Here is a 13113-nt window from a genome sequence, read left to right as displayed (position 1 = left end):
TTGGGAAAGATTTCTTCTCATGGAGACTGTGTTCTTCCTTCTAAAATGGAAGAATTAACTCCTTAGTCTCTGCCTCTTAAAAACAATATGGTATTAGATGAAATAATGGAACCTTCAAAAGTTCTTTGGTGTTTTTTTAAAAAAAAATATTTGATATAAGGAGAAGCCACTGCTATGTCATTGGTGCCTCTAGAAAGAGGCCAGAAATATGGGTTCCCTGGCAGATGGTTAGCAGAGAGGCTCTAGAACTTGGCTACTGAGAGTTTTCAGTTATCAAGCGTGGGGCTCCTGCATCTGAAGGCTGACAGTCTCCTAAACCTGTTATCTCTGTATAGATGCAGAAACTAACATATGAGGTCATGTTCTCTGGGAAAATATTACATATATTTGGGAAATGAGAACCTATGAAATCCAATTAATAGTGATCTCAATCTCATGTGCTTGAGACTTACCAAGTAGAGAGGCAAATTTAAACAAAGAAAACCATTTTTCCCTATAAAAATCTAAAGTGTTTAAGCAAAAAGCAGTTAATTATTGGCATTAGGACTAAAGTCACCATTCCTCCAGACTTGAGTTGTTTATTTATTTATCTATTACAACCCAAAGAATATCACCTAGAAAGGCTTTGCAAATCTCTCCTGCAGAAAATCTGGGGGCCTGGCAGATAAAGAAGACAAGATCCCCCTTGTGAGAAGACAGGCACCTATGAAGTATAGAAACAAATACTAAGACAGAGACTGAGGTCTCACTAAAATGAGCGAAGTTGTTGAGTTCTGATGCTGCAACCCCTTACTTCTAATGCTTCTATTCACCCAAACTCTGTGACCTCCCGCCACACACATCCCTACCCTTAAATAGTTTCACCTGTAATCAACAATTTGAAACTATGTAATACCCAATTTTTATCGTGACTTTTAAAAAATATCTGATTTTTTAAAATTATGATTGATTCAAGATTACTCTTGCAGCTATAATTCTGTCATCACACAAAAAAAGGGCCGTGCCTGGTCCCACACACATACCTTGTTAGGATGTTAATCGCATCCTGGGGAGAAGAGAGAATACATAAGTCAAGTGTAACTTTTGTGCATTTACAAGATTAACTTGTCTAGTTCAAATTTAATTGTGGACATATTCCAAATATGTCATAGTACAATCATTACCTCTGCAATATTTAGGATACTCTTCTGCTAAAAAATGATGTGCCATTTATCTGAAATTCAAATTTAACTAAACATTCCTTATCTTGTCTGGCAAATTTCGAAGGAGCAATTAGCCCTTCTACCTTACAAAGTTTTACTCACCTTCCTCCTCACACCCATAGCACCCCTGGCTATGGTGTGAATAAAAAGATGGTCAGAATAAATAAATAAGAACAAACTATAGAGATTAGACCCGGACCCAGCATTCCAAGGACTCATGTGAGGATATTATAAAGATGCTTCAAGGGTCTGGAGACATAATATAATGAAAAGGAAGAGAGCCAGCCTACAGTTTTTTAATACATCTTTATGAGAAGATCCCTTTATTCATTATACTTTTAGTTATTATAGAGACAAATATAGGTAAAATCTTCTATTTGTCAGACATCATTCTAAGTTCTGGGAATAAAAATGAATAATTAATAATTACCATCCTCAGGAAGTATGTTTTCTTCTACTGCAGGAACAAACAAACTAGCACCTCAAACAAATGGTCCACTGGCCTCCCTCCACTCACCCTATGTGCCTCCTGCATGCTACCCAAAGGGAATCTTGTCAAGTTGTACATATAAAACAGGCCACAGAAAACAGTAGCAGAGAAAGTCTAAAATGTTATTGACTGTTTTCCAACCTTTTGCACTCCATTGTCCAGATCAATATCCTCTTCATCACTGACTTCAAAAGTATATCTTACCATAAATTTTAATACCATATTAAGTCAGTTCTGTCCATATGGTCAGCTTCTTTTAGCCATCTTCTTTTCCCCATTTGAACATTATTGGCCTTATTTTCTTGATGGAAATATACCAATATCTTTGGTTCCTCCCTCTTTATACTAAATACTTTATACCAACAAAGGCTTGGCTGTACATCCTCAAAAAATTTTGAGATGCAATCATAATGAGATACCAATTCACACCAGTGAGAATGTCCATCATAAACAAATCAACAAACAAATGCTGGGGAGGTTGTGGAGGAAAGGGAACCCTAGTGCACTGTTGGTAGGAATGAAGACTGGTGCAGCCACTGTGGAAAACAGTGTGGAATTTTCTCAAAAAACTGAACATGGAACTGCCTTTTGATACAATGATCCCACTGCTGGGATTGTACCCTAAGAATCCTGAAATATCAATTCAAAATAACCTATGTACCCCAATATTCATAGCAGCACAAGTTATAATAGCCAAGTACTGGAAGCAACCTAAGTGCCCATCAGCAAATGAGTGGATCAAAAAAACGTGGTACATTTACGCAATGGAATACTACACAGCAGAAAGAAAGAAGAAATTCCTGCCCTTCATGACAGCATGGATGGAACTAGAAAGCATTTTGCTAAGTGAAATAAGCCAGGTGGTGAAAGAGAAATACCATATGATCTCACCTATAAGTAGAACCTAATCAACAAAACAAACCAAGCAAGGAAAATACAACTGGAGACACTAAAATAAAGAACAAACTGACAGTAACCAGAGAGGAGTGGGGAGAGGGATAATAGGGGAAGGGCCATCAAGGAACACGTATAAAGGACATATGGACAACGCCAAAGGGGGTAGGTTCTAGGGTGGGCAGAGGGGATGGGTGGGGTGGGGGGGAATGATGGGGTGCAAATGAAGACAACTGTACTTGAAAATGATTAAAAAATGTACTCGCTATATTAGGTTTTTTTGTTGTTATTGTATATGACCAAAAACCCAGCTAAAACTGGCCTAAATATAAATTCAAAAAGACAGAGAACCCCAGGAAGTATAACACTTGTAATACCTAAATTTCTAGGAAAAATCTTGTCATCAGGATCTGTTTTTTCTTCTCAAAATCCTATTTTCTACCTGCTATATGGACTTTCTTTTCATAATCTTTGTGGTGTCAAGATGAATATCCTGGTTTAAATGATAATTCATGATATATTACCTAACAGAAAAGAAAATTTCTCTTTCTAGACAAAACCCCCAAATTCTAAGGCATACAGATTATTGCACTGAATTGGGTTAAGTATGTATCTTAAAATAATTACTGCAACATTGGTAAACCTATAGGAATTGAATATACTGATTTACCTAGAATTGAGAGACATATAAATCCCTAAAGCTACAGATTTTCTCAGTCCTAATCAACTACATGGACTGAGGTTAGAGATGGTTCCTCAAAGGGTAATCAAGAGATTGTTATTAAAAAAATTGAATGAGGTTGGATACATAACTGTCCTATACAGCCCATCCCTTTGGTGACTGCCCTCTCCTCACCATATAAAAATCCCACACGGGTTTTAATAAAAATTAATACAAAAATTCTCATAGAAAATTTGATGGACCTAGGGCAGTGTTTCTCAGCTTTGACACTACTGATATTGTGCCCTGATAATTCTTGGCAATGACCCCTGCCTTGTGCTTTGCAGTTGAATTAGCAGCATTTCTGGTCTCTACCTATTAGATGACAGTAAAATTCTCCAAACAGTCCCTGTTGCAGAGGTGTTTAAATGGTCTCCAGAGAAAACTGACTTAGCGTAGAATTGTTTTATTATAGACTTGAATAGGATTACCCTACCCTATTTCAAAATTTTTATGAAGCCACAATAATTGAAAGCTTGGAGTGTTAGTGCAAAAATAAATATAGACATTTATGTAAGAGAGTGAGGGTCCAGAGATATATCCTTATATTCAAAACAAATTGATTTTTGGCAAAAGTACCAAAGTAATTCAGTGGGGAAGGGAGAGTACTTTCAACAGATATTGATGTTGTTTGTGGTTCAACATCTTGGACAGAACTGGAGAATATTATGCTAAACAAAATAACCCAGTTGGTAAAAGACAAAATACCATATGAGCTCACTTACAAGAGAAATCTAAAGAACAAAATAAACTAACAAGCAAAATAGCATCGGAGATACAGAACCATGGAACAGACTGACAGTAGCCAGAGGAGAGTGGGAAGAGGGATAATGGTGAAAAAAAAAGGAAGGGACTAGTCAAAGAACATGCATGGACAATAGTGTGGGGATTGACTATGGGAGCAGGAGGCTGGAACAGAGTGGGCTCAGCAAAGGAGGAAAATTGGGACAACTGTAATAGAAAATATATAAATAAACAAAAAAATCTCAATATATTTCCAAATACAATATATTTGATTGCATAATTACAATGGGCAAGTTTTATATGTAATTTATACCTTAACAGATGTGTTTTTTAAGGCACAAGTAAAGATTTAGCAGAGAGAAATTGATTAGACCCATATTGGAACCAAAGTTAAGAAATTCATGTTCAGCTAGTGAAGGAGAATAGCAAGAAGTCAAACAGAAAATCTGAAATTTCCTGAAAGTCTCTATATACTTCACAGTTTAAGATCACAGTCATGCAGTCAATTTCATTAAAAAAATTAAATGTTCTTATTAAGTAGAATTCCTTTATCAAGCCTCTATAGGTTTTCCCAATCTTTCCCTATCCAGGAAAAACGCACACAGACACACACACACACAACTATATTCATATGTGCTCACCCTTCACCCAGGTACTAATCTATCATTATATCTGCCACTCCTTAACACAACAACAAAATCAAACATAAAGATGTGTGTTGTTTGACTAAGCTCAGTGAAGAAATGACTTACAAATGCTAGAACACAGATTATGAGAACCTACAAAGACTCCTCTCAAATTTTTGCACAGCCTTTCATAAATGATAATAGACTTTCTCTTGCCATTTGTATAGTGAATTTCCAGGTGACATTTGAAACGAATGACAGAGAGGGGGCACTGAGGGGTCAATGAAACCTTTTAATGAGAAACAAGGTGCAGGGACCTGGAAGGGAAAGAAACTTCATCTCTGTGTTTCCCTCAAATCTCATATGTGGGAGCTCCATCCCAAATCTTACCTGCAGCATGTCTATAGACAATTCAGACACGTGACACTGGAGATCTGAGACTAGCTGACTCAGGTACTGCTTCTGCTGGACCACCTGCTCTATAGCTGCTGTTAGGTCATCCAGCACATTCATTTCATCTTCCTCCAGCTTTTGCAGCTCCCTCTGCTCCTCTTTGTCCAGGATGTCTCTCATTTCCTCAAACCCTTGCAGAATCCTCTCTCTCTCAGTTTGCATACGATTCTTTGGGGATGAGAAGAGAAGGAGGCAGTCAGTTTTTCATGAGCCAAGACAAGAAATATTTTCTTCAGGCACTTAGGAGGTAAAAGGAAAACAGCAATTTCTGGGGAAATCATTTGTTCTACTATTTTCCCTTGAGCTCCACCTAGAGCAATTCATTCAAGTCTACTTTCTCAAGGCCCACCAGGGGACACAATGTGCTACCTGGTTGGGGCTTGGACTGTAGACACCTGTCCTGGATGATCATCCCCTATTGTATATGAAACTCCTCCACCCATACCTGCAAAACAGGGAATCCGGGACCTCACTTAATGAGTTCTCTGGAAGTAACAGAGCCTCCAACTTGATGATGGAGGTGGGTCATGGGATTCATGAATAATTTTTACATTGCTTCCCTCTAGGTGTTTTTCTCCAAAATGGTTGCTTTCACTTATGACATGTCTACTCTTAATAGCCCCCAACACTTAATAGGGAAGGAATTGAGTGAGGAGTAATCAAATGTCTTCTGGACTCATTAGTTGTGAGGTACCAAAGAGGAAGGGGCTTCCTTCTGATTAGACCAAGGTGCTGTCTACTTTCCTGTCTCAGAACTCCCTCACGAATAATGATTTCCTACCACCCAGGTAGCTCTCTCTTCATTGATGTCAGCTTCCAATTGCTCGGCTTCCTGCTGCTCTGGCGTCAGCTTCTTCAGAGCTTCCTGGATCATTTCCTGTGAGAATAAAATCACCAAAGTCAAGCGATGAGCTTTCCAAGAGCCTGTATTGAGGCTAAATAGAGAAGAAACCAAGTTTATCTCAAATGGACTAAAGTTTCAGAAATAGAACTGGTAATAGGAACTGAGAATGTAGACAGAAATCTGAGCAGGTGAATGTACTTTCTCCCTGGGTGATGCGAGTTACCACCCCTCTATCAAGAGTATCTTGTATCTCTTTTCCTGGAGGAAGACCTGATCCTGCAGCAAGTAAATTCCTTCCCATTCATGGACCCTTTTCTCTTCTCTAAGCAAATGTTCCTAAAAATCCTGCCTGCTCACAGGGGGCAATCAGAACTTATTGTGGCCTCGCTGGTATAGCTCAGTGGATTGAGCACAGGCCTGAGAACCAGAGGATCGCGGTTCAATTCCCAGTCAGGGTACATGCCTGGGTTGCGGGCCGGTTCCCTACAGGCCAACTCCCAACAGGGGACACAGGAAAGGCAACCATACATTGATGTTTCTCCCCCTCTCTACTTCCCCTCTAAAGAAAAATAAATAAATAAAATCTCTAAAAAAATTAAAATAAAAGAACTTATTGTGGGAAGCAACTCTCAGTCATACAACTTTTCTTTGCTAAGATCGTGTAGTCTACATTTATTCTTGAGGGAAATGAAAGAATGCACAGAAATGTTCTTCAAGCCTCAGAAGCTATGCCAAGGCTATGAAAAGAGAATGCAGGGCTAGTTCTATGATGACAAGGGGAATGAATAGGATTAAAAAGTGAAGATTTCATTTCAGGTGCCATTCTGTTCAGTGTTTTTCCACCTCAGGTCTTACCTGACATTCTTTGACCACCTCTTCCTTAGGGGACAATTGGTAACCTTCCTGGTCCTGAACACAAAGCCTGCTAAAAGCCTCCTCCTCCTCTTTATAGGAGATTTGGTCATTTTCCCCAAGATGCTCACAGAGATCTCTCCTTCTCGGCTGCTGTGAACTCATGTTGACCTCCCTTAATTTCTTCACTCTCTCTGCCAGCTGCCAATTAAACCCAATGTTCCAAGGCTGGTATCTTTTCTGGCAAACAGGACAGCGGCATTCCAATTCTAGGAGGTTCCCTGATTCACTCTCTGCAGTGATACAGTCTTGGCAGAAGTTGTGGCCACAGTCCAAGCTCATGGGTTCTTTCAGGAGCTCCTGGCAGATGGGGCAGGTCACCGCATCCGTGCTCTCTTGTGATGAAAAATCCATGGTCAACCTCCCCTGGCTTCTTTCTGTCCTGACTCCAGAGGCTCTTCTTGCTCACAAACTCCTGCGGGGCTGGTAATACCAAAGAGGGCAGGATAAGAACAGCAGAAAGAGAAGGAACACTGATGTGCAGAGATTTACAACAGGACAAAACATTAATATTCTGTTAGGAAAGGAAAAGAGAGAGAGAGAAAGGGTAGGTCATTGACATGATGAAAAGGGCACTTTGTAATACTTTCAAACATTTTACTCTTGGTTCATGTCACATGGCAAATTCCATCTGTTTGAGGCAATGATGGATTGCTATTTTCTCTGTTTCTATTGGATAGAGGGACAAATTGAGGCCCTTCCTTCCAAGAGCTTTGTGCCTCCCCATCATGAGTCTTATCTAGTTTTCCCCTCCCACAAACACATCCAACATGTTAAATACACTAACCTGACTGCAGCCTGCGAGGTTTTTATACTTGCTCTTCTCTCTGTGTGGATTGATCCTACCTGTTCATTGGCATAATTTACTTTATTTTAACAATCTCATGGAGCTATATTTATATCATATGTATTGTTTTAAGAGTATAATAATTTCTAGTAAATTTATGGAATGGTATAACTATCACCAAATTCCTTACAACATATTTATTTTTTGAAAACAAAGCTAATGCCATTAGCATTCAGGCCCCATTCTGGGCCCATTCTGTGGCCCCATTCTGACCCCAAACCTCAGGCTACCATTAATCTCCCTTGTGTTTATACAAATTTACTTTTACTGATAAATTGGCAACAATGGATCATATGGTCTTTTGAGTCAGAATTGTTCTATTTTGCATCTGTCATTGAAATTCATCTCTCCTGTCTTTCTTTCCCATGGAAAAAAAACATAATCTCAATATTAAAATTGGAAAACCCACTGCTGTCTCTGAGATTTTGCACTTATTGTCTCTGCATGGTGTGATCTTCTCCCTGATGTCCACATGCCTTCTTCTCACATTTTATTCAGTCTCTGTCCCACGTGGTCTCTTATCAGAAGGGCCTGCGCCAGTGTATCTACAGCAACACTGGCAAAACCATCACTTGCTGTATTTTTCTTGTTCTACTATAAAATATATAACATCTTTCTTTAACTGTTCACTTTTTCTTCCTAAAAACAAATTCATGCATAGATTGAGCACCATTCTGTCCACTGATGTGTCCTCCATACCTAGAAGAGTGCATTACGCAGGAACACAATGTTTGACGAATATAGAAAACTAGAAGCTCCCCATCTCTCCATGGATGATTAGAACTTTTAAATCAGCTCTTCAGTTTTATACCACCATCAGCAGGTCTCCAATACCTGAGAATTGTTTCCTTGCTAAGACACCTGTCCCCCACAGAGCATCCCCATGCCCTCAAATTCGTTCCACAGAGAAACCTGGAGGAACAGCAAAAACCACAATAGAGAGGTCATTTTATTACTAAAAGTTTTATAAGCAGTTGTAATTTAGAAATTACCTTGACCTATTTACTTCTTATATGAAATTTTTGATACATGACTACTGCTTTCTTGAATTAAGGATTACACAAAATAGTCACAAAATCAGTAGGAGAATATAAAAGTAGGACATAAGAAATATAGTCCATAATATGGTAATAACTCTGTATGGTGCTAGGTGGGTACTTGAAATATCAGTAGGGAAGCAATCACTGTGTAAACTATTGATTGTCTAAAGACTATGCTATAAATTTGAAACTAATATAGAATTATATTGAAAGTCAACTATAATTGAAAATAAATTAAAACAAAATAATAAAATATGAATTGAAAAATAAAAAAGAATATTTTTGAGTGTGTAAATAAATGACCTACAGAGTTCAAGGTCATTCTTTTAAAAAGGGTAGAGGTGTTGAAAAACATACCATCCTCAACAGTGCCATTCAGTGTTCTCTCCACTACTGCACAGATCAAAGAGGTAGAGTTTGCAATAACTAGGTTGACACCAGTGCTGGGGGGGGGGGGCAGGGTACAAACAGAGAGAACAAGACCATCTGTGTAGTTCTGACAAGTTCTGTATTTGTAGACTTGGGGCCTATAACTTGGTTGGGACATAAGACAACACGTTAATAGGCACATAAATGTGTGTGTGTTTTAGGGAGTGACAGATGTGTTCACATACTCAGAATCACACATACAACAGAGACCTGAGGAACATAAATTCCAATGAGGCATCTGTCAGTCAGGAAAGGGAAGACTCAATATGTAAGGATGCCATGTCCTGGAGAAATAAACTGTGTCCTGTTCCAAGCACATTAAGTGCTATTATGAGTTGAATTGTGTCCTTTGAAAAGATACTGAATTCTAACCCCCAGAATGCTGGAGTGTAACTTTGTTTGGAAATTGTGTCTTTGCAGGTGATCAGGTTAAAATGACATCATTAGGATATGTGTTAATCCAACATGACTGTGTCCTTATAAACAGGGCAAATCTGTGTACAGATAAACGCATGTGGGTAGAGAATGCCCTGTGAAAACAAAAGCAGACATCAGGGTGATTCACTAGACAAGAAGGAATGCCATGAGTGCAAGCCAACTATGAGGAGTGCAGCCAGCAGAGAGGCCTGGGACTGCTGCTTCCCTCACAGCTCTGAGAGGAACCAGCCCTGCCAGCAGCATCACTGATGTTTCATTTCTAGCCTCCAGAACTGTGAGAGGAAATTTCGGGTAAGCCTCCTAACTTGTAGTACATTTTGTATGGCAGCCCTAGAAAACTAATGCATGCTTATTTTTCTTATATTCATTTCTTGTGTTCTATCATCGAAGAAGCATTGAAACCATTTGGCTTAAGGCATAGAGACAGAGACAAAATACATTCTTGCTTTTGGAGATGGTACTATGTGAGTTTGCACAGAGTAAGGTAAGGGCCAACTAGAGTGTCAGCTTTCTTATCTCACTATATCCTAACAGTCTGCACAGGGGCTTTCTGTATCTGTGCAGTTCAGACAAGAAAAATGAAAGTGTCTTCACAATGCTGAAAAAGTCCTATGAGGGGTTTAGCCAACATCCTTGAAACCTCTCCTGCACCGATTCACAGACTACTTGTGAAAAGGGGAGCCTGTTGTTGGCACCCAGAGACCTGGAAACCTCAGGAGCACCGCAACTCCTGCCTATTCTTTTGTACTCATTGTTTTTTCTTCTCCCCCACCTTCTTCAAGTCCAGAGTTAATCTGCACCAATTTAATGAGCATCCCTGCAAGAGCTCCAGCTCTCAGATCATTTTGTTTCGAATAAGTCATTTGGTAAGAGAGGCCATCTCCAGAAAGCAACCCCTAGTCTCACCCCTTTCTCTCACTCAGTTCATCAGAAAATCCTGCAGTACTCTCTTCAAATTAGGTCCCATCCAACTCAGTCTTTTACCTGGATTTCAAAAATTATTTCAAGTAAAACCAGTGACCAGGTGGGAGCCAAAGAGATATGCAGCAACCTGATCAGGGAGGCTTGCCAAAGGGCTGACCATTTATCAGGAAGGATGTGCACAGATTCCCACAAGTTACCAAGACAAAAGTAAAAGTATCACAGTCTAGGGAAGAGGCATCAGGTGTTCTGTCTGGTCTAAAGATGGGAAGAAAAAGAGCCTGAAGCAGCTCCGGATGCAGGCCACGAAGATAGATGAAAAGAAGGCATTCAAACAGAAACAAAAAGGGGAGTAGAAGAAACTTTAGTTGCTGAAAGCCAAGGCCATGGGGAAGAGCCCCCCAAGACACAGGTGACATAAAGAAATCTGACCAGAAGTGAGCTGTTTCCTGTGCCTGGAGAAATGGTGATCTGTCATTTCATTCCTGTTTAACATCTGGATATTTTGTCATAACATCTGCTGCCAATTATAGCTAGAATAAATTGTCTTGAAACACATTGTAGTTTAAGAATAAATTTTTGCAGAAAATGATAATTTAACAAAAGAATAAAGGATCGACTTCAAGAGGGTCCTATCCCTGGCAGGGTCTCTAAAATCCCTTTTCCAATATCCACCCAGATGTGGGAAATAAAGCCTCAAACCTCTGACTGAAAACACCTGTGGGGGGTTGAGGTGCCAGGAGAGATTCCCAGCCTCACAGGAGAGTTTGTTGGAGAGACCCACAGGGTCTTAGAACATACACAAACCCACCCACATGGGAATCAGCACCAGAAGGGCCCAATTTGCTTGAGGGGTAGTGAGGGAAGTGACTCAAATCCGGTAGAGAGAAGAGCAAGTGCCATTGTTCCCTCTCAGATCCCTGTCCCACATACAGCATCACAACCCAGCAACTGGGTTGCCCCATTGAGTGATGGCCTAAGGCTCTGCTCCTCACTATGTAACAGGTACATCAAGACAAAAAGAGATGGCCCAAAGGGAAGAACAGATCTAAGCTCCAGAAAAAATATACCTAAGCGATGAAGAGGTAGCCAAGCTGTCAGATGCACAGTTCAAAACACTAGTAATCAGGATGTGCACAAAATTGGTTGAATTTGGTCACAAATTAGATGAAAAAACTGAAGGCTACACTAAGTGAAATAAAGGAAAATGTACAGGGAACCAGTAGTGAGGAGAAGGAAACTGGGACTCAAATCAATGGAGTGGACCACAAGGAAGAAAGAAGCATCCAATCAGGAAAGAATGAAGAAATAAGAATTCAAAAAAAAATGAGGAGAGGCTTAGGAACCTCCAAGACATCTTTCAACATTCCAACATCCAAATTTTAGGGGTACCAGAAGGGGAAGAGGAAGAGCAACAAGTGAAAAAGTTATTTGAGCAAATAATGAAGGAGAACTTCCCCAATCTGGCAAAGGAAATAGACTTCCAGGAAGTCCAAGAAGCTCAGAGAGTCCCAAAGAAGTTGGAACCAAGGAGGAACACACCAAGGCACATCATAATTACATTACCCAAGATTAAAATGAAGGAGAGAATTCTAGAAGCAGCAAGAGATAAGGAGACAGTCACCTACAAAAAAGTTCCCATCAGTCAGCTGATTTCTCAAAAGAGACCTTACAGCAAGAAGGGGCTGGAAAGAAGTATTCCAAGTCATGAAATCCAAAGACCTACATCCAATATTACTCTATCCAGCAAAGCTTTCATTTAGAATGGAAGGGCAGATAAAGTGCTTCTCGGATAAGGTCAAGTTCAAGGAGTTCATCATCACCGAGCCCTTATTATATGAAATGTTAAAGGGGCTTATCTAAGAAAAAGAAGATAAAAAACATGTACAGTAAAATGACAGCAAACTCACAATTATTAACAACCATACCTAAAATAAAAACAAACTAAGCAAACAACTAGAACAGGAACAGAACCACAGAAATGGAGATCACATGGAGAGTTAGCAACAGGGAGTGGGAGAAAGAGGGGGAGGAAGGTACAGAGAATAAGTAGCATAGATGGTAGGTAGAAGATAGGAGGAGGGTAAGAATAGTATGGGAAATGTAGAAGCCAAAGAACTTGTAAGTATAACACATGGACATGAACTAAAGGGGGGGGGGGGAATGTGGGTGGGAGAGGGTATGCAGGGTGGAGGGGAGTGAAGAGGGGAAAATGGGACAACTGTAATAGCATAATCAATGAAATATATTTTAAAAAAGAAACAAACAAGACTTTGTTCTTTTAAATCTCCTTTCTTTGAAGGTCACTCTTTCCCCAGATTCAAAGTTCCTCTTTTCTGCCACCTCAGCAGAGACAGCCACAGGCAGAGCAGCTTCAGAACCACAATTTAAGTCACCAAACACATTCAATCTGTTCCCCCAAAGCCTCCTGCCCTTTGCCCTCAGAAACTGCTTCACTTACCTTCAGGAGAAGTACAGCAGTCCTGAGCCAATGGACATCAGCTGTAGGCCTGCTCAACATTTACTCACCAAGCTCTCCACAGAGGAGCGCC

General features: G+C 39.9%; 1 protein-coding gene across 3 annotated transcripts in view; it reads right to left on the bottom strand.

The window, feature by feature from the left end:
• LOC118990794 (E3 ubiquitin-protein ligase TRIM22-like) overlaps positions 1-13113 on the bottom strand; it is a 17016-nt gene extending 3903 nt beyond the window's left edge. The window contains exons 1-5 of one of the 3 annotated variants that reach the window (XM_037051561.1): positions 13023-13113; positions 6830-7309; positions 5912-6007; positions 5068-5298; positions 1023-1045 (exon numbers count right to left, since the gene is read on the bottom strand). In XM_037051561.1, the coding sequence (XP_036907456.1) occupies positions 1023-1045; positions 5068-5298; positions 5912-6007; positions 6830-7240 (761 nt within the window). In that variant the 5' untranslated portion in view covers positions 7241-7309; positions 13023-13113. Of the gene's footprint in view, positions 1-1022; positions 1046-5067; positions 5302-5464; positions 5468-5911; positions 6008-6829; positions 7310-13022 lie in introns of those variants that run through there. The other 2 variants (XM_037051560.1, XM_037051559.1) reach the window with 2 other exon arrangements.

The sequence above is a fragment of the Sturnira hondurensis genome, unplaced genomic scaffold, assembly GCF_014824575.4.
Source record: "Sturnira hondurensis isolate 20B ecotype Veracruz unplaced genomic scaffold, ASM1482457v3 Scaffold0007378, whole genome shotgun sequence".
In the NCBI taxonomy this organism is placed as follows: Eukaryota; Metazoa; Chordata; class Mammalia; order Chiroptera; family Phyllostomidae; genus Sturnira; species Sturnira hondurensis.
Note: the sequence above shows the minus strand (reverse complement) of the source record. Positions and strands in the feature narration are given on the sequence as shown.